This window comes from Chiloscyllium punctatum, chromosome 20 (genome assembly GCF_047496795.1).
Source record: "Chiloscyllium punctatum isolate Juve2018m chromosome 20, sChiPun1.3, whole genome shotgun sequence".
Taxonomy (NCBI): Eukaryota; Metazoa; Chordata; class Chondrichthyes; order Orectolobiformes; family Hemiscylliidae; genus Chiloscyllium; species Chiloscyllium punctatum.
In genome coordinates, this window is record NC_092758.1 from 34,766,367 (window position 1) to 34,792,745 (window position 26,379).

The 26,379-nt window shown below is 41.3% G+C and overlaps 1 protein-coding gene across 7 annotated transcripts in view; it reads left to right on the plus strand.

Moving 5' to 3' along the window:
• The window catches only part of jade2 (jade family PHD finger 2), a 220,699-nt gene that overhangs the window by 156,750 nt on the left and 37,570 nt on the right, over positions 1–26,379 (plus strand). For all 7 annotated transcript variants that reach the window (XM_072590651.1, XM_072590658.1, XM_072590653.1 and 4 more), the window contains one exon: positions 5,348–5,465. In XM_072590651.1, coding sequence (XP_072446752.1) covers positions 5,348–5,465 — 118 coding nt within the window. The remainder of the gene's footprint in view (positions 1–5,347; positions 5,466–26,379) is intronic.

The window sequence follows — 26,379 nt, forward strand, 5'->3', positions numbered from 1 at the left end:
TGTCTGGAACTAGGAGACACAGTCTCAAAATAAGGAGCAAATTTAGGACTGAAATCAGGAGGAATTTCTTCACTTTGAGTGCAGCAAATCTTTGGAATTCTCTGTTGCAGAGGTCTGTGGGGCTCAATTTTTTTTAATTACTCATGGGATGTGGGCATTGTTGGCTGGGCCAGCATTTATTGCCATTCCTAACAGCCCTTAAGATAGTGATGGTGAGCTGCCTTCTTGAATTGCTACAATCCATTTGGTGTAGCTAGACTCATAATGTTGTTAGGGAGGAAGGTCCAGGACTTTGACTCTGGTCTGTACTTTTGGCCACAGTACTTACATAAACAGTTCAGTCTCTGATCAGTGGTAACCTCCAGAATGTTGATCCTGCAGTATTTTGTGATGATGGTGCCATTGGATATAAAGGAGCAATGGCTAGATTTTTTTTCTCATTGCCTATGGATATTTGAACATAGACTGCTTCAGTGTCTGAGCAGTCATGAATGGTGCTGAACATTTTGCAATCACTAGCAAACAACCTTCCTTCTGACTTTATACGGTAGGAAGGTCACTGATGAAGTGGTTGAAGATGGTTGAGCCAAAGACCCTACCCTGAAGAACTCGTATGGGAGATGTCCTGGAGCTGAGATGATTGACCTTCAACCACCGCAATCATGTTCCTTAGTGCTAGGTGTGACTCCAGCCAGCAAAGAGCTTTGTCCCTGATTTCTCATTGAGTCCAGTTTGGTGTCACTTTCGGTTAAGGGCAGTCACATTTCCCTTCTCTCTGGAATTCAACTTTTCTTGTCAATATGTTTGAACCACTGCTATAAGTGAAGTCAGGAACCCAAACCTCTGGCAGAACCTGAACTGACTGTCAATAACACTGTTGATAAAACTTTCTATCACTTGGCTGATTCTTGAGAGTAGACTGAATGTGCTGAAAATTAGCTAGGTTGAAGTTGTCCTCCTTGTTGTGTCCAGGGCATTTTTGAAAAAAATTATTCACAGAATTTAGAGTTACTGGCTAGGCAAGCATTTATTGCCAGGACACTTAAGAATCAACCACCTTGCTTTGAGTCTGGGAAGACGACTCGGTTAGACCATGTAACAACAGCAGTTTCCTTCCCTAAAGAGCATTAGTGAACCACATTTTCTTTTCCACAATAATTGGCAGTAGCGTCCTGGCCATCTTTTAAATCCAGATTCTCTTTTTTAACTCAAATTCCCCACCTGCAAGATTCAAATTTGGGTCCCTCGAACATTAACTGGGTCATGGAGTCATAGAGACGTACAGCATGGAAACAGACTCTTCTGTCCAACACATTGATGCTGACCCGATATCCTGACTAATCTCGTCCCATTTGCCAGCACTTGGCCCATATCCCTCTAAACCTTTCATATTCACATATCCATCTGGATACCTTTTAAATTTTGTAATTGTACCAACCTCCACCACTTCCTCTGGCAGCTCTTTCCATCCACGCATCATCTCTGGATTAATAGTCTAGTGATAATACGACTAAGCCATCACCACTCCCTGTCACCTGGCAGTTTTGCACATGGGTAGATGCCAGTGTTGTAGCTATACTGATACAGTTTGATTAGGGATGTGGTAAGTTCTGAAGCACAAGTCCTCAGTACTATTGCCAGAATGTTGTGAGGTCCCCTAACCTTTGCAGAACCCACTCTCTTCAATCTTTTCTTGATATCATGTGGAGTGATAGTGGTATGTCAAGACTGTGATCAATAGATGTCTCCATGTTATGGGCAAAATCGAAGAAAATGGTGTTGTGGTAGTAGGTCATCAAAATCTCATTCAGTGGCAGTAAGGGCTGAATGGCCTACTCCTGTTTCTAATTCTTATGGTCCTATAATGTGCAAGGAATGTGTCATTCTTTCAGCTATTAACTGGTTCTTCAACTTCCTTTCAAAAGTGAATTTCTACGGAGCTCACAACTGCAGAAACATACAAGTAACAGCCTGGTGATTTTACAGCACTAGCCACCAGAGTTTATGGATCTTGGCACCAACCACAATCGTCTGATACTATCTCCTTTAAGACTCAGCCCTGTTCGCCAGATTTATCACCGTCTTTTAAAACTGACCATGTAAATTACATTTTTCTTTCTGATTGGTACCACTGATGAACAGAGTTTGCACGTCACCACCACCTTGTCAAGGGCAACGAGAGACAAGCAATAAATGTGGCCAGCTCACGTCCCATGAGCGAAAAAAATGAAATTGTTGCGATTGAGGTTTCAGAAACGCACTAGTTCATCTTCTCCTCTGGTCACAACATAAATTCAAATGCTTTACCTAGTTACCAATATGGCCAATACTTTGTATTAAAATAAAAAAAATCCGTCAACTAGCTTTCTCCACTGCATCTATTTAGTGACCATTGTTTATAAAACAGGTTCAGATATTTTCTCAGTCTTTTCCAATGAATCACTGTCCTTGATCCTTTAAACATGACTCCTCAAAAAAAATTAGTGCTGAAGTGACTTCACAACAAATTTCATAATAATGTCAGATACTTATAAATCCTGCCGTTCTGAAATTAGTGTTGCTGAATTAATGTTAATTATGATGTAACAGGTTTTCTTTTTATTCCACATGTTACTTACTTATAGCATTTTTTTTTACATTATTAAATAGCTGTATGCTGTTAGAACTTGTATCAAGTCTTTGTTAAACATTGAACAATGCTTTATAATACAGGTGGCATTGAGACCATACATTGTGATTACAGTACTTTCTAATTTATTTCCTTTTCTGCTGTTCCTTCCTCCAATATTTCATTTTGCTGAACTTTACCAGTTATGAGGACCTGTTTCTAAAATTCTAGCTGTACCAGTTCAATATCAGGAACCAAGAAGCAGTCAACTATGTTCTGACACATGAGCTATTCTGAAAGATCTGAGAGTTGCTGACCTCTGTCTGTGTTTGTGAGAAAGTCTACAGTCAGGCATACATCTGCAGAGTGCATTGGGGGAACCAGAGAAAGGATTGAATTGCGTACCTTTTTATTGAACATGCTGAAGAAACCAGGGAGCTACCAACAAGTTTCACTGCAGTTGGTGCCTGATCAATGTAACTAGTAAATAAGAGAGGTGATGCTATTTATCAAGAAAACAGAGTCTCCTGCTTAATAGGAATATTGCAAGTAATTTTCATTTTAGGTGTGAATAGAAGATTGCCAGTAGTGGATAAACGGTTTGTTATTCACCCAACCAAACTTGCCTTTGTATTGACCTCAACAGAATGGATCATGAAATGGAATGTAGGACACCTTGTTGATCTGCAGCCAAAGTGAAATGCACCTGCATTGTCTGCTTTAGTGCTTCCCTCTGGTTTTAGTAGATCCAATATATTTATTTGAGTGTAAACAATAAACCATTCCTGATTACAACCTGATTGTACTGAAGAAATTCCCTAACTAGTCTATGGCTTACTGAAGCGCAGGAGCTGATGAAGGATATTGTGTTCAAGTAAGAAAGTATAAAACTTTTCGAGTTTGTGTCAATAAAGTAGGTGAAAGTACATCACATTGAATGTATAATTCCTTTTATCGTTGGTAAGTATGACTGATCTTTAGTTATGACTGGTGCCATTTCATTATGTTATGTATCAAGAGGTCACAGAATTCCTCAGAATAAATCTTTTCTAATTAATCTGTTCAGGGATTATTACAAACCTCTAGGGCAGGTGGGACTCAAATTCTGGGCCCCTAGCTCAAAGGTAGGGACACTGCCGCTGTGCCACAAGCACCCTAGCAGTTTCACAAGTTTTTTTTTATTTGACTTATTTTTCTATTCAACCTGTTCAGGGTTGTTATTACACACTTTTGGAGCAGGAGGGACTGGAACCTGGGTCTCTAAGTCCAGGGGCAGGGACACTACCACTGTGCTACAAGAGGGCCCTCAGTTTCTCAGGATAGTGTCCTATGCACAATTATTTTCAGCTGTTTTAGACATGGCCTTTCCTCTGTTATAAACTCAAAAATAGGAATGATCACTAATGATTGCACAGAATGCAATTCCTGAGATAATGAGGATGAAAACCTAGACAAGGTCAGCCACAGCTTGTGATGATAAGTAGCAAATAAAATTCCTGTCACCCAAATGCCAGGCTGTGACCAGGGAGTCTGAGCAACCTATTTGGACATACCATGGCATTATCATTACCAAATATCTAATATCAATATCCGGGTTAATTACCATTAACCAAACATTGAACTGGATCAGCTAAATAATATTTTGGCTGCAAGAGCAAATTGGAGGCTGGATGTTCTGTAGATACTCATCTCCTGTTTCACCAAAGACAGTTATCATTGACAAAGCACAAATTAGGAGTTGTGATCGAATGTTGTCCACTTGCCTGGTTAAGTACAGCTCCATAAATACTTGGGATGTTTGACACTATCCAAAACAAAGCTGCCTGTCCATTCGAAATCCACTACTTGAGCCAGTCTTTCCCTCCACCATTGGTGCTGACATGTGTCCCATCCAACAGATGCAAGTCGACAAAGCTTCGTCAGCAGCACCTTCTAAGCCCTCAACCTCAACCAGCCAGAAGGATAATAGCAGCAGGTTTATGAGAATACCACTGTCTGCACGTTCCCCTCAAAGTCACAGATTTTCTTTCTTTGGAAAGATCATGTCATTCCTCCGTCATGACTGGCCAATATTGTATGCATCTCCCTATTCAGTAGTACTGGAGTTCTCTTGACAGGGAGGCGGTGGCCTAGCAGTGTTAATGCTGGACTGTTAATCCAAAGACCCAGGTAATGTTCTGGGGAGCTGGTTTCGAAATGTAACATGCCCAAAATGGAGGAATTTCATTATCCCACTGAATACAGAATTCATCAGCAAATGAGAACTGACACTCCCTTCCACCCAGTAGTCCTGTTTAAAACAAGGCAAAGCTCTGTTCGTGAGGGCTGTGATTGTAATGGTTATTTTAGATGTCACTTTTCAATCCATTTATCTTTCTTATGATAATGTTTTCCCAATACCTTCCCATATGAATGCTCCTGTTCTAGCAACTGACACAATACCAAATCTGTCACATCAGTATCATATATTTACTTGGGACATGAAGTCAAACTATTGGTCAGTTTGGCCTTTTCATGTGATGTAACTGTCTGAACCATTTTGGAAAGATTTTCTGTATCACTCCCTAACCGGTTGATCAGTTCTGCTGACCTTTTGGCTTGATGGTCCGTTAGGTGTTTATTAATGTGGAAGCAAATTGGCTGTCCCATAGAAGGCTGATTACTGACACTGAATTGATTGTATGTTGATATATTCCCATGTAAATATCCAGAAGGGTAATAATGTGCTTGTTTTAACAGGTTAGGAATTTGTGCTACATGGTGACACGGAGAGAGAAAATGAAACAATCAGTCTGTAGACTTCAGGAGCAAATATTTCACCATCAGACCAAACTGATAGAAGAAGATCTACATCGAGGTAAGGCTTTGCTGAATTCAAGTAGTTTTGTTTTATATGAATCCTCTTTTCTCAGCTGATAGCCTCTCCGTTGGCCTCAAACGTTATGGATATTTGGTTATAATGTTATAGACTGAAAACAGCTGCTCATCATACAAACGGTCTGATTTTATTTCCATTTAATCAAATACTTTTGAAGTGTAATCACTTAATATTTAGGCAAACACAGCATCTAATTTGCACATAGCAAGGCTCCACAAATAGTTTGTCACCTTACAATGATCAGGATAACCCGCAAGAATACAAATTCAACAGGAAAACCAACATTTAAACTGCATGAGAGTGCTAATTGTTTGGCAAGTGGGCATGGATTGATAGTGGCACTGCCATGGGGAAAATGTTTATTTTCAACAGCACTCAAAATAATTTTCATTGCACCTTGTGTCCCTGACATTTTTGTTCTACGATTTGACTGAGATTAAAGCATTGAAATCCAAATGGGAGTGTATCAAACTGTTGAAATATGATTTAATGGAATGTCCCATTATCAATGTGGTGAGGTGAAAATTTCAAACAAATGAACATTATATGCTAGCAACCTGTGCCAGTAAAGAACTAAATCCGAATGCACAACTTCTTTGAGTGAACATTCACAATATATATATAGGGCATAATCTCAAAGAAAGGAATGTGTACAGTGTAACATGAAATGACAGTAATTGGAAAAGATTGGGCAGAATTTTAGCTTGAATTTCAGTGTCATTTCTTATTTTGAAATGAAATATTCCTCTCAGTATTTCATCCTAAAATTTATTCACTGGTGACTCCCTTGCTATTTTTATGTAACAGTGGATAAATAAAGCTTGCATTTCTATAACAGTAAGTTGTTCCCACAAGATCAATTATTTTTTAAAGTACAATCCAAGTATATGTTGCAGCTATTTCCCTGTAGCTACATCCTATAAGTTGCATGAAACTATTTAGTTGATTTGTTTCAGTGGTATTAGCTGAGTAATGAACGTTGTCTGTGACCCCAGGAGAATCTCTGCTTTTCTTCAAAAATATGTGCTGAGATGTAGATGAGCAGAGAGAGTTAAGGGTCCAAGAATAGAAACCATTGAAAACTAAATGGTGGATTTACAAAAAAATTAAAGACTAATGGAATCCTGGATAACTCAATAGAGACTGGAATAAAAAGAGTTGGAAGTTACGTTTCAACAGAGAGCCATCAATTGAGATCCCCATCTGGAATCTATCGTGAGCACCCTTCCAGAGGGACGATATGATGGCCTTGAATTGGATGCAGCCCACAACTTACAGAAGTGTGATAGCAGAGAGGAGGCCATTTGGTCCTTCATGTCTGCACCAGCTTTCCAAACAAGCACTGTGACTAAGTGCCATTCTCTTGTCTTTTCCATTGCGTCTGTTTAAATAACCATCCAACACCATTTTTCTCGATGGAACCTGCCTTCAAGACAGTACATTCCAGATTTATCAAAATGGTATTACAGCTATAGGCTTAAATTATCAGGACAAGTTGCACAGACCTGTAGATATAGAACATTAACGTGTGAGCTAAGTGTTTAAATAGCTCCAATGTTTTAATGGGGTAAATAGGGTAAATTCCCCTCATAGAATAACCCGAAACAAGGATGCATCATGTGGACAAAAAATACTCTTAAGGAGTGATGCCAGGAAGCACGTCTTTCCACAATGAACATCTAGAAGTTATCTCCACAATCCTACTGGGGTTAAAAAAAAATGCATGCTGAACCAAGGCTGACTGAAACTTTCAAAATAAAGGTTGTTAGTTGGGGTATTGACAGTTAGTAAAACAAGAAATGTAGCTGAAATTAAAGATATATAGATCAGTCAGGACTAATTGAATATTGTAGTGGACAAGCATGAAGAGCTGAATGGCTTCCTCTCTGTTCATTTGGATTGATCCTATCCTCCAGAACAAACAGAGGTTTATGTCTCATAAGGAGAACTGTGTCCCTGGCAATCCTGCAGGTTGCTCAATGTTGCAGTGGACTGTAATCTTCGCTTCTGAGCTCGAACCTTGATTGCTCAATATTCTGATTAGTCAACCTAAGTTAAACATAAATAAACAAATTTAACAGCAGAAAATATGTTGCTGGAAAAGCGCAGCAGGTCAGGCAGCATCCAAGGAACAGGAGAATCGACGTTTCGGGCATGAGCCCTTCTTCAGGAATGAGGAAAGTGTGCCAAGCGGGCTAAGATAAAAGGTAGGGAGGAGGGACTTGGGGGAGGGGCGTTGGAAATGCGATAGGTGGAAGAAGGTTAAGGTGAGGGTGATAGGCTGGAGTGGGGGTGGGGGTGGGGGCAGAGATGTCAGGAAGAAGATTGCAGGTTAGGAAGGTGGTGCTGAGTTCGAGGGTTGGGACTGAGACAAGGTGGGGGGCAGGGAAATGAGGAAACTGGAGAAATCTGAGTTCATCCCTTGTGGTTGGAGGGTTCCTAGGCGGAAGATGAGGCGCTCTTCCTCCAGCCGTCATGTTGCTACACATTTTCAGCTCTGATCTCCAGCATCTGCAGTCCTCACTTTCTCCCAAACAAATTTAACAGGTTGTTTATCTCATTGCAATATTTTGGACATTGTTAGAAATTTGTTAGCCAATAGAATTTTTGCACACAACATGAAGGTGCACAGCATTTTGAGCCATCTTGATGTTATATTTATACCAAAATAGAACAAAATAACTGGTAGTTTAAATGTAGCAATAACTTTAGTTGTGAAGAGTCTCAAGCCAGCTTCATTTGTTCAGACATTCTTTATCATGAGCTCATTTTAACAGTGGGATAACAAGTTGTTTCTTATGTTATGTATTTACTTCTCTGCTGGTATTCCAGATATAAGTCACCCCCTTTGTCTGTTGTCTTGTTTTAGGTAGTCTGTTGTTCACAAACAGTCATTTGCTGCTTTTCCTTTATTTGTTCATGGGATATGGGCACAACTGGCAAGGTCAGCATTTGTGACCCATCGTTAAACCCTACTTCCCTCAGGATGTCATTCTGCCTGAGAACTGAGACAGTAACTTTCAACTCTCAGAATGCATGCATACATTGCAGTCAACCTCCATTCTTATCCTCTTAATTTCCACACTACGGCAACAACTTGCATTATTTAATTTTTTGGAGAATGACCCCATGAAGAGGTACAGGACCAATATGAAACCAAATTTAACACCAAACTGGATATGATATAAGTACTAGGTAAAAACAATGACTGCAGATGCTGGAAACCAGATTCTGGAATAGAGTGGTGCTGGAAAAGCACAGCAGTTAAGGCAGCATCCGAGGAGCAGGAAAGTCGACTTTTCGGGCAAAAGCCCTTCGTCAGGAATACAGGCAGAGTGCCTGAAGGGTGGAGAGATAAATGAGAGGAGGGTGGGGATGGGGAGAAAGTAGCATAGAGTACAATAGGTGAGTGGGGGTGGGGATGAAGGTGATAGGTCAGGGAGGAGTGGGGGGCAAGGTAGCAAAGAGTACAGTGGGTAGATGGGCGTGGGATGAAGGTGATAGGTCAGAGAGGAGGGTGGGGTGGATAGGTGGAAAATAAGTTAGGCAGGTAGGACAAGTCATGGGGACAGTGCTGAGCTGGAAGTTTGGAACTGGGGTGATGTTGGGGAAGGGGAAATGAGGAAACTGGTGAAGTCCACATTGATGTCCTGGGGTTGAAATGTTCCGAGGCGGAGGATGAGACGTTCTTCCTCCAGGTGTCGGGTGGTGAGGGAGCGGCGGTGGAGGAGGCCCAGGGCCTCCATGTCCTCAGCTGAGTGGGGTGGGGAGGAGTTGAAATGTTGGGCCACAGGGAGGTGTGGTTGATTGGTGCCGGTGTCCCGGAGATGTTCCCTAAAGTGCTCTGCTAGGTGGCGTCCAGTCTGCCCAATGTAGAGGAGACTGCATCGGGAGCAACGGATACAATAAATGACATTGGTGGATGTGCAGGTAAAACTTTGAATGTGGAAGGCTCCTTTAGGGCCTTGGATGGAGGTGAGGGAGGAGGTGTGGGCGCAGGTTTTGCAATTCCTGCGGTGGCAGGGGAAGGTGCCAGGACGGGAGGGTGGGTTGTTGGGCGTGGAGCCAACCAGGTAGTCACAGAGGGAATGGTCTTTGCGGAAGGCGGAAAAGGGTGGGGAGGGAAATATATCCCTGGTGGTGGGGTCCGTTTGGAGGTGGCGGAAATGTCAGCGGATGATTTGGTTTATGCGAAGGTTGGTAGGGTCGAAGGTGAGCACCAGGGGGATCCTGTCCTTGTTACGGTTGGAGGGGTGGGGTCTGAGGGCGGAGCGGGATGTGGACGAGATGCCTCTTTAACCACATGGGAAGAGAAATTGCGGTCTCTAAAGAAGGAGGCCATCTGGTGTGTTCTGTGGTGGTATGAATATACCTGGCTAAAGTTTAGACAGAGGGGTATGTTTTAAAGAAGGTTTGAAAAGAAGACAGAAAGAGGGGGGGAAAAGTAGATTTAGGAAGGAACTGCTGAGCGGAGGTCTGCTCAGTACAGAGTAGAGATGGAAACTGGGACCAAACTGGACAGTTCAGGCTGAAATATTAGTAGGCACGTTTACGGCTCTTTAAGTTTTGAGGGCCCCATATCTAAGGAAAGATATACTGGTATTGGAGGCAGTCAAGTGAAGGTTCACTCAGCTGACAGCAGATATAGAGGGACTGTTTTATTAGAAAAGGTTGGGGAGGTTGGGCCTATAATCTGTGGAGTTTAGAAGACTGAGAGACAACTTATTGAAACATAAAAGATTCTTCAGGGACTTGACAGGGTAGGTGAAGGAAGGTTGTCTCCCCGGTGGCAGAATTGAGAACAGAGACAACAATCTCAGAATAAGGGGTTACCCATTTAAGATAGAGGTCTGGAGGAATTTCTTCTCTGAGTTGGTAGTGAATCTAGGGCTGTCAAAACTGGGTCATTAATTATATTGAAGGCTGAAATCGATTCTTAATCAGTGAGGCAATCAAAGGTTATAGAGAAATGGCAAGAAAATGGAGTTAAGGGTTATCAGGTTAGCCATGATTGCATTGAATATCAGAGGAGACTTGATGGGTTGAATGGCCTACATCTGCTCTGATATCTTAGAGTCTTAGATGCATTTCCAGATTTTAGAGAACTTTTATTAGTTTGTGCTTGAAAAGGTAAAACACTACAGTTAGTTACAGTGCAGCTCTGTTAGCGGTAAAATCCAGCATCTCAAAACAAAACACAAACATCCTTTCTCACATTACTATAGCACACTCAGACTGTATTCAGGGAATTCCCCTGACATTTGCTTAAGTTAAATTTCTGCACCTGGGTTGTTTTTTTTTTAAGTTCCCATAACATTTTGAGTCCTTTCTGGAACAGTTAATGACAGCATGAAGACTGTACTGACCTTTTCAGTTCTTGTTGAAAGTCTGAGTAGTTCAGACTTTCCTTTAGAATTACTTGAAATGCCCTTGTACACAGAAGACAATTAGACATACACCCAAACTGACCAGATGTACTCCAGTTAAATATCAAAGAAGGATCAGCTACATTGAGTAAAGTTGCTGACTATCATCAAAAGAAGAAAAGCCATAAGATGAGAAAAGTTGTAATTATATCGTACTTTTAATGACCATTGGACTCTTCAAAACACTTTACAGCCAGTAAAGTACTTCTGATGGGGATCACCACAGTAAAATAGAGCCTCATGTTAATCACTAATCTGAAAGATGACTCGTCTGACTGTACAGCACTCCCTTAATGCTGCACCACAGTCTTAGCCTAGATTTTTTTTTATTATTATTATGTGCACTTGAGTCCTGGCAGAAGATTTGAACCCAAAACCTTGTGACTCAGAGACAAAAAATGCTAACCGCTGGCTCAAAAGCAATTGTGAAATGCTTAATAGTTGACAAACTACACCGAGCACTCTCCGTAACTGCAGAGCATGTTACTCAGAATGATAAATGAAGGGGTGCCCCCAACTGTAACCACAAGTTTCAACTTCCTTGCAACCAAAGTCATTTAGAAAAATGGAATAGAACTACTTGAGTGGGCAGTGAGATGGCAAGTGCTGGGACAGCAACCTTAAGCTTGCTATTGGACACCAAGTTATATCTGATTCGCATAGTTAGATTAGATTACTTACAGTGTGGAAACAGGCCCTTCGTCCACACCGCCCCGTCAAAGCGCAACCCACCCATTCCCTTACATTTACCCCTTACCTAACACTACGGACAATTTAGCGTGGCCAATTCACCTGACCTGGTGAATTCTTTGGACTGTGGGAGGAAACCGGAGCACCCGGACGAAACCCACGCAGACACGGGGAGAATGTGTAAACTCCACACAGTCAGTCGCCTGAGGCGGGAATTGAACCCAGGTCTCTGGCGCTGTGAGGCAGCAGTGCTAACCACTGTGCCGCCGTGCCGCCCTAAAGTTGTAACATAACTCAATGTTTTCCTGTTACCTTGTCACTCTGATAGCCAACTGTTCCTTGGCTGAACAATTTTATTCCTTCTAAAGTTAATTGTCAGTGTTTGGGGAAGAATTTTCCTTGCTGTCCTTTCCTCAGTTTCATTTCTTTTTGGAAAAGATAGGAGATAAACATGAAATATTCACGACTCAGTTTTCAATGGCCAAACATTTTCTTCCTCTTCACTGCTAACCCCTATCCCTCCAAGCTGGAGGAACTAGACCAGTAGCTCATTTGAAGAAGCAAAGGTATAAAGAAGAAATTTTTAAAGATCCCTTTAGATTTAATTTGCATGTGGTTTGGCTTGCATTTCCAGTGATCTGTGATACTCTTGTCAGATCAAGTGAGGTGACTTTCATAATTTAATTACGGAGACAGCAGGTAGATTGCACACCACCAAATTACAAAGTGCTAAATGTAGAAGTAGTTTAGTTTAACACTGCTGCACTCTGAATTGAGCTTCAAATGATAGCTGAAGGTATTTTTAATATCAGCAAATGGGATAGCAGATATCAAGTCCTGGAATGCTGTATGAAGTTGACAAATGGTGACAGCCATGCTAAAGAACCTGTACCTGATTAAATGTCACAAGATTATTGATTTGTATTGTACACGTGATTCATCAGAGAACAGTCTGCATTGTGTATTGCCATAGTTGGTGTATGTTACATTAAGCAATGATAATAGACAGATTAATAAAACTGGACAGGATTTTAACCTCGTCATGTTACCAAACAAACCTGACTGAAGAACTTTCTCTTGAGGAATACACGGTGTCTACATCTTGACAGAACATTTTTTTGAGGAAGCTCTATTCTGTGTAGCAGGTGCTCTGTTGCTTTTCAAGCAATATCTCCTTTGATAGTAATATTGTTTGCAGGTTCAAGGATCATTCTTGAAGATGCTTAGTGATAAGCAACAATGATCAGTGACATTAGATGGGATTTCCCCAAAAGTTGGACAAGTGTCAATTTCAGGACATTTAATGGAGGCTTCTCTCTCCCAGTTTGAATGAGACTTCTTCCACTGTTTTAAAGTATTTACCTCATTGAATTGACACCATGATGTCACTCACATGCTGTCTTTCACCTGGCAGAGGCAGAGGGAATGCAGGTGCTGGGACCTTATTGTGTTCGCACCGCTAGCACTATGTTTAAACCCCAGCTGTGTACCAGTTCAAACCCTGCAAGCCAGAAATAGGCCTACACAAATCCTCACGTTATGTGGGGATCTCCAACAGATATAGCTGAGAGGCACATGACCACTGTGGTTTGCAAAAGGAACCTGGAGGTTGTTGGCTGGGATGGTAGAGAGGAGGGCCTCTGGATTGCTAGAGACTGTGGCACCAGCTACTGCCAACCCAGTCTGAAGTTGCCACTTCAGATCAGCAGCAATCTATCCTGGTCCATCCATATCGATGTTACTGTCAAGAAAGTACACAATGTCTCTACTTCCACATAAGCCTAAGGCAATTTGGCATGACAACAACAACTGGCAATTTTTCTAGGTGCACCATAGAAAGCATCCTGTCCACATGTATCACAACTTGGTACATCAACATCTTTGCCCAAGAGTGCAAGAAATTACAGAGAGCTGTGAACATAGCCCAGTCCATAACACAAACCAGCCTTCCATCTGTTGATTCTGTCCATACTTCCCACTGCCTGGCGAAAGCAGCTCATGTAATCAGTGGCTCTCTTATATTCTCTTATACTCTTTTATACTCTCTTCCATTGGGCAGAAGATATAAAAGTTTGAAAACACGTGCCACAGATTCCGAACAGCTTCTTCCCCATTGTTATCAGACTTCTGAACAGATTCTCTGATATTAGAATTGATCTTTCTCTGCAACTTCTCTGTAGCTGTAACACTATACACTGCATTCTGTTCTATTACCCTGATGTACTTAGGTAAGGTATGATTGTCTGGTTAGCACACAAAACGATACATATAAACGTATCCTGATATATGTGACAATTATAAATCAAATCAAATCCAACTTGGGTCACTGCCATTTCCATGCTGCAGAGGAATACCCAGCAGTACAGGAAGGTTAATGACCTGTACTCTGCAAGGGTAATTGTCACCATCATCTCTTTACTACTCCACCAGCTCCTCCTTTAGTTTGAAGAGGAAGACACAGATCCCTCAGAGGAATAATCAGAAAGGCTGCTTTCTGCACCCTCCAGCAGCTCAGGTAGTCAGTGGTTCTTCTGTTAGGTTAGAGTTGGGAGACATTCTGGTGAGTACATCACTGTCACACCTTCCCACCTGGTTGTTCAAGATGACTGCACTTACAGGTATTTTGGAGACAAGGCATCTGCTCAGGCCTCTAAGCAAGGGAAGACCCCATAGTGTCATTAAGAACTTTGTGTGAATGTTCAAACTGGCACAGGCGCAGCAGGCAGATTTGTCAAAGGCACTTGAAAAACTGGGTCACAGGTTGGAGGAGTCCCACCAATGTGAGCTGTACTGTGCTGGTTTCACATTTATGTCCCTGGCCATCTGCATGGACAGACCAGTAGTTGCCCTGGAGAGTGAGGTCCAACAGAATGCTCAATGGCTGTTGGAGGCGAATGCAGACCCACACTCCGTCACTCAGCACCAATGGCAAGGCAGCAGGAGACCTTCCTCACAAGAAGACAGAACAATACCATCAGGAAGTGAGACGCTACCACATACATAGCCGAAGAGGTTTCACCTCAGGACAGTGCAGCGATACATAGCTCCACCACCTCCACTTTGCTTGTGACCCTCAGTTTGAAGTGGATGAAGGTGAACGTGTATTTGACCCAGGTTACTCTGAGCACATCTGAATGTTTCGGTCAAAAACACCTCTCGGGTTGTCTGCGTAATGCCCCCAAAACCAGCAGGCTTCACAATAGGGCAGCCTCCCTTCATCCCAGCTGTGGAACTCAGGATGGCATCTAGACTTAGTGGAAGAGAAAGTTAACGGTAATGCGTTCTGACATCTTAATGGCACCTTTTACCTGCACCCCTCACATCACCAAAGAGAGGCACCCCCCCGCACTATAATTCAGAGCATGTTTTTTATTCACCCGTGGGACGTATACATCGCTGGCTGACTAGCATTTTATTGCCAGTCCATATGTTATGAAAGTCTTGCAGTCCAATGTCTGAGGAAAGCAACTCTGGGTCCCTGTACAGCCTTTGAGACCTTGGAACGGGCGTGTGAATTGTGGACCGCAAGAGTCAATTTATAGGTCATTTGTCAATGCTTGTGCTTCATGAAGATAATGAGGATTAATTTGTAATGGTCGGTGTTAAGGTCAAGCTTGCTTGTGCCCAGGATTTGTAATCAATATGTTTGTCACTGCATGAGGCAGACATACTGAATTTTGTGACTACAAGTATATTCAGCCTGTAATGTCTAAGTGCCTGATTAATGAATTTGTCCCTTGAAGAGCCTTACAGCACTTGCAAATCCACAGCTCAAGTCATCAGACAGAAATAAAACACTTACTCCTTTCCCCTTGGGTGTGTTGGCAGCCATTTTCTCATTTCCATGGCGCATTTGTGATTCAGATGAGAACAGAAGGGAACACAGCGATGAGTACAGAGTACATTGCAGGCTTAATATGTTAATCTAGCGACCCCCCCTTAAACCTTCATGTTCCTTTCTTCCCTGCATCAATTCATCGAGAGGCTTGAGCCTCCCTCTCTTTCCCTTTCCATCTCCTACTTTCCCTCATGAGTCACAGTCCTACAATTGAGCTATGCTAAACATTTTATGGTCTGCCACATTCTGTTGAAGCTAGAAGTGGTCCATCAGTTATGCTCACCCCCACTCCATGATGAAAACTCTTTTACCCTACTTCCACTCTGACATATTGCATTGACCCTCCCTTCAGAATTATTATCCCCTTTGCATCCCAGTATGCTATCTCCAAACTCCACATTTGACTTCCCTATCACTGTTGTGATAAAGACAGATAACTCCCCCTGACTTTCACTGAGCAAACCCCAGGACCGACTGTGACCCACCATCTTTACAATATACATGCTATGGCACTCGTCTGATCACATCCAGCAGCTGACTGGCTGTGTCCAAGCTCTTGGATTAAGACTTAACTATGCCTTTGACTGACTGTAGCGGCAGCCCCTGTGTCACCATAGTCTTTCTTGATTGAACAAGGGACTGCTCCCTTAGACTATGAGACATGGCCATATGGTTGAAACATATGCAGTGAGCTTATCGCATCAGCTGCTGGTACATGGAGTAGGCATGATATTGATGTAGCACATTGCTGCACAGTAACATGTCCATTCCCTTGACTGTTCTTTGCAGACTAACATGGCAAACTGCCTGGTTTTCTGTCTGTGTGAAAAAACAAATAAGATAGAGAAACATTGTGAGCCTGTAAGTTCTGAATGAAGCAGTATTCCACATGAAGGCACGGCAGTGTATGAGCTGTGCTTATCAATATGGGCTCAAGGAGAGTAAGTGTTGAGAAAGTAAGCTAACAGCACAGAAGTGCGCTCTGTTCCAATGTATGAGATGGCTGGCTGTCCCTGTATGTAAAGCTGCCCAGCAACAATATTGCAATGTAAGGTCCAACGTGCTCAAATGTGTCATGCTAAAATAGTGAACTTTATTGTAAGTGAGTCCAAGATGTGCCATGGTCATGTGGTGAGACTGGTGCTTTGCTGATGCCAAGCTCCATGGAAGGAGGGTGCAGGAAACCACTGCCCTGACATGCTGGCAAATGCTGACCAAGATGGTGACCCTTGGAAGACATCATTAAGCTCCAAACTCAAGTAAGTAGGGAAGCAATGGCCTACTGGTGTTATCACTGGATTGTTAATTCAGAGACCCCCAGGTGATGTTGTAGGGACAAAGGTTCGAATCCTGCCACAACAGATAGTGGAATTTGAATTCACTGAAAATCTGGGATTAAGAGTCTAAATGATGGCCATGAAAATCCCATCATTCGCTAATGTCCTTCAGGGAGGGAAACTGCCATCCTTAATCTGGTCTATATGTGGGTCGATACCCACAGCAATGTGGTTGATGATTAAATGCCCTCTGGGCAATTGGGATGGGCAATAACTGCCCATTCTGTGAATGAATAAAAAAAGTCTCCTCTGACTTCCATGTTGAGAATTGGCACTGACTATCTTCCCTCCACTGCTAATGGAAAATAGCAATTTTCGTATAAATAGGGTTCAGTTAGGTAATAATGAGACGTCAGTGCATGCAAATAGACCCCTCACCACTGACTGGTAAGATTTACATTTCGGCTGTTGAAATCATTAGGGGAAAATCAGATATCTTTTCTCGACACCAAGAATCTAATATTTCCATTCTTGCCGTGTTTTCCCAACTGACTTGCACGTGTCATTCAGGAGCTGGGAAAATCTATTATCCCAATAATCCTTGATTATTGGGTGGCGAATGACTCTAAAACAAATGGATATTTTACCTTTTTGTTGCCAGTGACATTGTGATTGTCTTAAATGGTGCACTTGACTCCACAGAAAATAAAATCAGGAGTAAACATATAGGTATGAAAGAACTTGCATTAATGTGATGTCTTTCACAAGTTCAAGATGTTCCTGGTATCTTTTGAAGTTATTATTGCAATGTTGCTTACTAGTAGCGCACAGAGTGATTCCAAAACAGCAATGAGAAAAGTGGCCAGATGACTTGTTATACTGATGTTGGATGAGAATAATTATTGCCCAGCACACCAGGCACATTCCCCTTCCTCTTCTGTGAGATACTGTTGAGAATAGGACTGGCACAGTGACTCACAGTGGCACAGTGGACCCGGGTTTGATTCCCCGTTCCTCTTGTGTCTGTGTGAGAATCCAGTTTCCTCCCACAGTCGAAAGATGTGCAGGCTAGGTGGATTGGTCATGCTAAATTGTCCCAGAGTGTCCAGGGATGTGCAGGCTGAGGTAAGGGGGCTGAGTATGGGTGGGATGCTCTTTGGATAGTTATTGTGGATTCAGTAGGCTGAATAGCCTGCTTCCACACTGTAGGGATTCTATAATATTTCTATTATTTCTTTGTGCTGGGGCATTATTTAATTCTACTTGGAGATGGCAAATAAGTCCTCAGTTTAGCACCTCATCCAAAAGACAGCCCACCACTGAAAGTCAGCCTAGATTATGTGCTTAAGTCAATTGATTGGAACTTGAACCTACAGTCTTCTGACTCACATAAGAGTGCTACCACTGACACGAGGTTGTGAATACTGCTTAAGCTATCCTTTGTGAATGTGTGAGTGTCTAGTGTTTTTCCCGCTGAAAGCAATAATATGAGAATGCTGAGATGCCTGGATAGAGTGGATATGGAGAAGGTATCTCCACTAGTAGAAGAGACTAGGACCAAGGCCACAACCTCAAAATGAAGGGACAACCCTTTAGAACTGAGATGAGGAGGAATTTCTTCAGCCAGAAGATGGTTAATCTGTAGAACTCATTGCCACAAAGGCCATTGAGCCCACATCCATAAGACAGAGATAAATAGATTTGGAAGGGGAGCAAGGGTTACAGGGAGAAGGCAGGAGAATGAAGTTCAGACACATATCAATCACGATCAAAGCAGACTCAATGGGCCAAGTAGCCTTAATATGCTTCTCTATCTAATGCCTATTAATGAACCAGATATATCGTGTAGAGGAGAGATTGCTGAATAAAAAATCTCTGCTGTTTTTGAAATGGGAGTCCTTGCTTAACTGGACTGTTTAACTACATGTTGCTGAAAGCATTGAATGCACTAACTCCAGCTTTGTGTTGTTGTTGTTGTGTACATGCCAGATCATAACTGGAAAATTTTGGATGATGTCAGTTACTTCCTGTACAATTCCAGTTGTACATTTTGTTACAAGGGGTTGAAGCTAATTGCACTGGGTGACGTGGGGCCATCTAATCTTATTCTGTGTGGGTGTTTGTTATTTTAAAGTTTGCTTTATCAGCGTTTTGAACTCCATGTAGTGGACACCAGGCGGTTTGATAGTGTTTCTAGCTCACAAGGAAGGCCAACCACACACTAGTCAATCTGGTGAGTGAAGTCAGAATGATGTGAAATAGCTTGTTGTGCAATTCTCTGCTTGCAACTTAAGAATACGTGATAAATTAGACTTGTGTTAACCATCAGTTTTTTTGTGTGTGAACTAACCTCTGCAGGCAGTGACGTGAATGAGCAGCAGGGAGGTTAGATTTTAGGTATTGTGCCATTGACTGGCAGGAAAAAGGAGGTATCTTGCTGGCTGTGTGTTGGTGTGAAAGAGGATGTTTTGTATGTAATGCTAGGCCACCTCAATGGCTGTGTAATGATTGACAATAAGTCGACAGCAGCAGAGAGGGCTAGAGAAAGGAGGCCTTCAAGTCAAAACAGCACCTCATTGAAGGGAAGCCAGTTTGCGAAATTGCTTTCAGAATGCATAAAATGAGGTCCTTGCAGCAACTGGGAATCAGAAAGCTTTTCCTACAGCAGGCAAATTAAATTAAATATTCATCTTCAGCTAAGTAAATTTTGGTGCTTCACCATGAAAAAGGTTTAAAAACAATAAGTAAATCTGGGCTTCCCTTGTAGTGTTATGTCATTTGGGATAAAAGTATCATTAATGGACACCAAGTAACTGCTGATTTTTGTTAGACGGATTATCTTTCTCAAAGGACTGTCAACTTTACCAGGTCTGGTTAATATGTGATTTTTTTAAAAAGTGATTATACACACTGGATCTTCAGAGATGTAATTGGCTGCCCTCTGAAGTGGCCTAGCTAACCATATAATTTCACTGAAACCTCTATGTAAGTGGTCACTATGGGAGTACCTTCATTGCAACAATTGCAGCAGCTCAGGAAGGTGGTTCACCATCACCACCTCAACATTAGGAATGGATGGGCAATAAATACTCCTTTACTGGCGAGGCCATGTCCAGTGAATGGATAATAATTGACAAAAAACTTCATCAGTGACAGCAAATCTTTAAGCTGCGCCAACAAAAGGATAAGGGCAACAGACGCACAGAAACTTAAGAACCTGTTCCCCTCCAAACCACACACCACTTTGAATTAGAACTATATGACTATTAGTTCACTGAAACTGGGTAAAAATCCTAGAGCTCCCTTCTTAACAACATTGCGACAGTGGTTCAAGAATTCCGCTCAGCAGCACCTTCTCAAGGGCAGTTAAGGATGGGCAGCAAATGATGGTAGGTAGACCTGGAAAAGTTCATTATCTGCCTATGTGTCAGTATCAAATTATGCCCAAATATCCAAAAGTCCTATTCAGAAATGATCAAATTTAAAGCAGGTTTGAATGAGCACAAACACTTAGGACCCAAAGAAATGCGAAATCCACACCATCATTGTCATCATAATTAAATGTTTATTTATTTAGTTTCTTTTGTGACTAGAGATCAAATTAAGGTTAATTTTGCAGTCACTTACAGTAAAATATAAAACTACAAAAAAAAATCAGAGCAGAGCAGAACAAGATGTTGCACCAAAACAAATGGATAATTTGTTCACAACGACAGCATCAAAAAGAAACATAGAAAAAGTAAGATATTCAGTTTAAATTCACCAGGATATTTCATGACATTTATGTTTCACTGCATTTGACCTCATGAATATGTCTGAGGTACTGCAGGTGGCAATCTCAGCCTGCTGGGACCTATTGTTTGAGTGCTGCAGAGTTCATTTGGGGTCCAAAGTGGGTCTGCTGTGTGTGGTACAGTTCTGCCATGAATTGTGTCATGTGCCGGATTAGTGAAGGCATTAACGAGTCCAAGTATAATCCTCTAAATTGTAGACATATAGCAGACAGACAATGACATAAATCAGCATGCGATGCTCAATTGACACTAGCATGGCCATATTGAAGCTGGAGTTTCAAGTCAATTTTTTCCTATTAACTTCACACAGCTAATGCAAACATGAAACAGCATGAAGGACCCCCCTCACCATTGCTATTGAAAGTGATTGTCAACTACTTACAGAATAGTTACTAGTTGAATTTGTCTGGCTGTTGATACAATTTGTACATGTTCGATGCTTTCCATAGCAACTTGGCAACGTTTTACAGTGAGTAATGCAGTGAAGGCACTGACCTTTTTGTTATCTTCAAATCTTCAGTTGCATCATCATACCCTAGTAGAGTTTCTACTTGGCATCCATGGTGGGGAGGTTAAGCAGAAAAAGCTGCTGGAAGAAAAGAAGGGCTCTCAGGAGGCCATATCTCCAGAAGGACAGGGAGAAAATCAGTTAGACGATTGATTGCAAGAATGTTGTGACCCTCTGGAAGTTCCATTCCGTACTAGAGTCCAGAGCTAAGATGAGAGCAGTCAGAGCTTCCCTTGCAGCACTCAGATGCTGGTTGAAAGCTGATTAAATAACAGTGAAAATTGAGGAACAGGCCATTAGAAATAATCAGGAGAAAGTGGGGCCTGCAGATGCTGGAGATCAGAGTCAAAAAGTGTGGTGCCGGAAAAGCACAACAGGTCATCAGCGTCTGAGGAGTAGGAGAGTCAATGTTTCAGGCATAAATCTTTCATCGTGATGCTGCCTGACCTGCTGTGCTTTTCCGGCACCGCATTTTTTGACTCTGACTTTCCAGCATCTACAGTTCTCAATTTTTTCTATTAATCATGTGACCAAGGTAATGATCTGGATATCTGGGTTCAAATCCCATCTTGGCAGGTGTGGATTTTGAATTCCATAATTATCTCTAGGGGGCTGTTGTGGCACAGTGGTAGGGTCCAAGTCCCATCTGCTCCAGAAGCATGTAATGACATCGCTAAGCAAGTTGATTAGAATTTTATTTTTAGAGCTAATTAAAAGCCAGCACTGCTGACCATGGAAACCATAGCAAAGATGGGTTGATTACAAGCACCCACAATACATGAAAGAATAAAATGGACAGAAATCTGATATAACTAATCTTCACCCATATCTCTGATTGATTACAGTTACCTTAGCATTTGTATATGATAAACAAGGTGTCACCATGGACATCGGTTTTTTAATGTGGTTGTTTATGTCTGCTGTTCTAATCTTTGACCCTGCATACAGTAAACTCATTTAGTTTATGCCACGTGATTAGCTGACAGCAGTGAATAGAGTTCAAGAGGGAAAAGAAAAAGTTCTTTAATGGCTCTTGAATGCACATTGTATTCAGAACAAAGTAAATGAAACACAGCGCACTAGAGGTTAATGGGCATGATCTTGTAGCCATTGTGATAAGGAACTTAAAACTGGGAACATAATATTCAGGGTTTCTAACTTTTCAAAAGGGCAGCTAAGAAAGGTAGGGTGGTGGGATAGTTTTAATACAGTATGGACTAAGTACCATAGCAAGAAATTATCTTGGATTGGAAGATTCAGAATCCATATTGGGGAAGGTAAGAAGTAACAGAGGAAGAAGGCATTTGTAGATAGAGGCTCCAGGCTTCCCCATCAACAGTTATATGGTAAGACAAGAATAAATGAGGAGTTATTGAGGGCATGTACAAAAAGCAATACTTTAATCATGAATGACTTTAATCTTCATTAAGACTGGGAAAATCTTATTGGCAAAAGTGGCCACAGGGGAGAATTCATAGATAATATTTGGGGCATTTTCTGAGAACAACATGTTATAGGTCCAACCAGGGATCCAGTAATGTGTAATGAGGCAGGTTTAATAAATTATCGCAGTAAGAGCTCTCCCAAGAAACAGTGACCCCCATCAGGGTAGAATTTAACATTCAGTTTGAGAAGGAGAAATGTGGGTCAGAAACGACTGTGTTAAACTTAATTAAGAATAACATCTCTATGACTGGGAAAAGTGTGTAGCAACATGATTGAGAGATAATGGCAGGAGTTAAGAAAATTGTTCAAATAGCCCAGTAAGAAAGAAGAATCCTAGGAAAAGGTTAGCTGCCTTGGTTAAACAGATAAGTTATAAGTAGCATCAAATTGAAAGATAAAAACATAACATATGGAAAAGATTAGTGGTAAGGCAGAGGATTGGGAAAGTTTTAAAAATCAGCAGGAAATAACCAAATAAAATATTAAGAGGGAGAAGATAAACTTTAAGGTTAAATCTACAGGTAATTTCAAGGTGGACAACAAGAGCTTCTTTAAAGTATATAAAAAGGGAGATAAGGCCAAAGTCAAAAAGGGTGGCACTGGAAAAGAGCAACAGGTCAGGCAGCATCCACGGAACAGGAGAGTCGACATTTTGGACATAAGCTCTTCATCAGGAATTTAACAAAATGAACATTGACCCTTTAGAGTATGAGGTTGGGTGAATAATAATGGGATAATAGAAAACGACAGAGGAGTTGAATAACTCCTTCACAGTAGAAGATACTACCAGCATTCTGAAATTACTAAATAATCAAGGGACAAAAGGAGGAGAGGAGATAAACACAATTCCTATCACTAGAGAAAAAGGAAACTAATGTGACTAAGGACTGAAAAGACCCCAGGACATGATTGGAAGCATCCTAGTTATGAAAACAAGTAGCTACAAGCACAGTGGATGCACTGGCAGTGATATTTATAGATTCCTTGGATTCTGGAAATGTCCCATTGGTTTGGAGAAATACCAGTGTGACACTATTATTTAAAAATGGAAAGATGTATAAAACAGATAATGTAGGCTATTTAGCTTACCGTCTGTTATTGGGGAAAAGGTGTTTCTTATAAAGGATGTAGTAGCAGAGCATTTAGAAATACCTAATAATCAGAGTCAGTATAAACTGTTAAGCAAGGTTAGATCACATGGAATACAGGGAGAGTTGGCCATTTGAATACAAAATTGGCTTGATGGCAGGAGACAGAGTGGTGGTGGAAGTTCATGTTTTGGACTGGAGGCCTGTGACCAGTGGTGTTCCACAAGAATTGGTGCAGGTCCACTGCTTTTTGTCATTTACCTAAATGATTTGGATATGAATATACGAGGTTATGGTACCAAAATTGGTGAAGTAGTGGACAGTAAAGAAGGTTACCTTAGAGTGCAAGAGGACCTTGACCAGATGGGCCAATGTGTGGCAGTTGGAGTTTAATTTAGATAACTGTGAGGTGTTACATTTTGGAAAGGCAATCATGGCAGGACTTATATACTTAATGGTAAGGTCCTGGGTAGTGTTGCTGAACAGAGACCTTGAAGTGTCGGATCATAATTCCTTGAAAGTGGATTTGCAGGTAAACAGGGTAGTGAAGGCAGTGTTTGGTATGTGTGCATACCTTTATTGGTCAGTGCATTCAGTATAGAAGTTGGGATGTCATGTTGTGGCTGCACAAAACTTTGGTTCGGCCACTTTTAGAATACTGCATTCAATTCTGGTCTCCCTGATATAGGAAATGTGTTGTGAAACTTGAAAGGTTCAGAAAGGATTTTCAAGGATGTTGCCAGGGTTGGAAGGTTTGAGTAGCGGGAGAGGCATAACAGGTTGGGGCTATTTTCCCTGGAGTGTCAGAGGCTGAGGAGTGACCTTACAGAGGTTTATAAAATCATAAGGGGCATAGATAGGGTAAAACAGACAATGTCTTTTTCCCAGGGTAGGGGAGTCCAAAGCTAGAGGGGAGAGGTTTAAGATGTGAAGGAAACGATTTAAAAGGGACCTAAGGGGCAACCTTTTCAAGGTGGTACAATTACAGCATTTAAAAAGCATCTGGATGGGTATATGAATAGGAGGCATTTAGAGGTATATGGGCCAAATGCTAGCAAATGGAACAAAATTAATTTAGGATGTCTGGTTGGCATGGATGAGTTGGCCCAAAGGGTCTGTTTCTGTGCTGTACATCTGTATAACTCTATGACTGTTGGCCTTTATTTTTAAAGGAAATGGAGTATAAAATTAGGGACATTGTACTGAAAATAGGCAAGGCATTAGTAGGACCCCACCTGAAATACTATGAACTGTTTTGGTCCCCTTTTCTAACAAAAGTTATACTAGCCATCCAGAGAAGGTCCACTCAGTTGATCTCGGAAATGGAGGGTCTGTCATATGAATAGGTGAAACTTGTATTCAGTGGACTTGAAGAACGAGAGGTAACATTATTAAAACATGTGAAATTCTTAGGAGACTTGGCAGGGTAGGTGTGGAGATGGAGACCTGAGAGAGTTTAGGACCAGAGGGCATAATCTCAGAGCAAGGGGCACTTAATTCAAATCAAGATGAGGAGGAATTTCTAGTGAATCTCTGGAATTTATTACTGCACAGGCTCTGTCATTAAGTATATTTAAGGCTGAAGTAAACAGATTTTTAATCAGTAAAGGAATCAAAGATTATAGGGAGAATGGGAGGAAAATGGAATTGAGAATTATCAGATTGGCCATGATCTCATCGAATGGCGGGACAGACATCATGAGCTGAATGGACATCTCTGCCCATATGTCTTATGGGTCCATAGGTCCTACTGAACAATGATATTCATGCTATAAAGAAAAAAATACAAGAGTAGAATTTCTGATTGATTCGACTTGATAACGGGTAATTAGTTGGAAATATGGGAAAAGACTTATTACACCACATGTCATTTTATTTAGCACCTTGTCCAATTTTCCAGTTGTCTTTTCATGAGTCACTAGAATAGCTCGCCAGTTTCCCAGTTCCATCTTTTAATGAGTCTCTAGTGACATAATTTAGCCACCAATGCAATTACAGAAGAAAAGCATTGAATCGCAAACCTTATTTGTATACAATAGGCATTCTGTGTTGCTTTGCGCTGTACTGTAAATTAAAATGCATTTGAAGAGACCTTATTGATTTATGCTTTTTGAACCTAGTTTTCCAGCTTTCTGCACTTTTTTTTATCAGTTTTCCTCTCACCAGTTAGTCACTGACGAGGTTTTACATTAAATACAATCTAGCACAAGGCATAAAATAGACCATAAGAAAGTCTACAAGTAGGTAAGCAGGTTGTTTAGTTAAAATGAATGCTGTTCCATTAAAAGCAATGACAGGTGAATTTATATTGGGGGCCATAGAACAGACAGCGAACCTAAATGATTACATTGTGTCCTATGTCACTAAGGAAGCTTCAAGAAAGCTCCTAGAATCAGAGATCCAAGTGACTCAGGAGAATAAGGAATTCAAGGAAATTAATATTTGTAAAACGATTGTATTATACTAGAGAAATTAGTTTAGGGCTGCAAGTTGACAAGCCCCTTGGAAGGATATAGCTGTTGAGATAGTCAATACATTGGTAACCATCTTCTAAATTTCCATAGATTGTGGTATGATTCATGCAGACTGGAAGCTTCCAAATGTCACTCCTCTTTTTAAGAAAGTAGCAAGCAAGAAACAGGGAATTACAGGTCCATCAGCTTTATATCTATTGTGAGGAAATTCCTGAAATCTATCATAAAGAACATGATTTAAAAAAAAGCTCGGGCATAATCAACATGGATTTGTGAATGGAAAATAGTGTTTGACAGACTTATTGGGGTTCTTTGATGATTTTATTAATAAAATTGATAAAGGGAAGTCAGT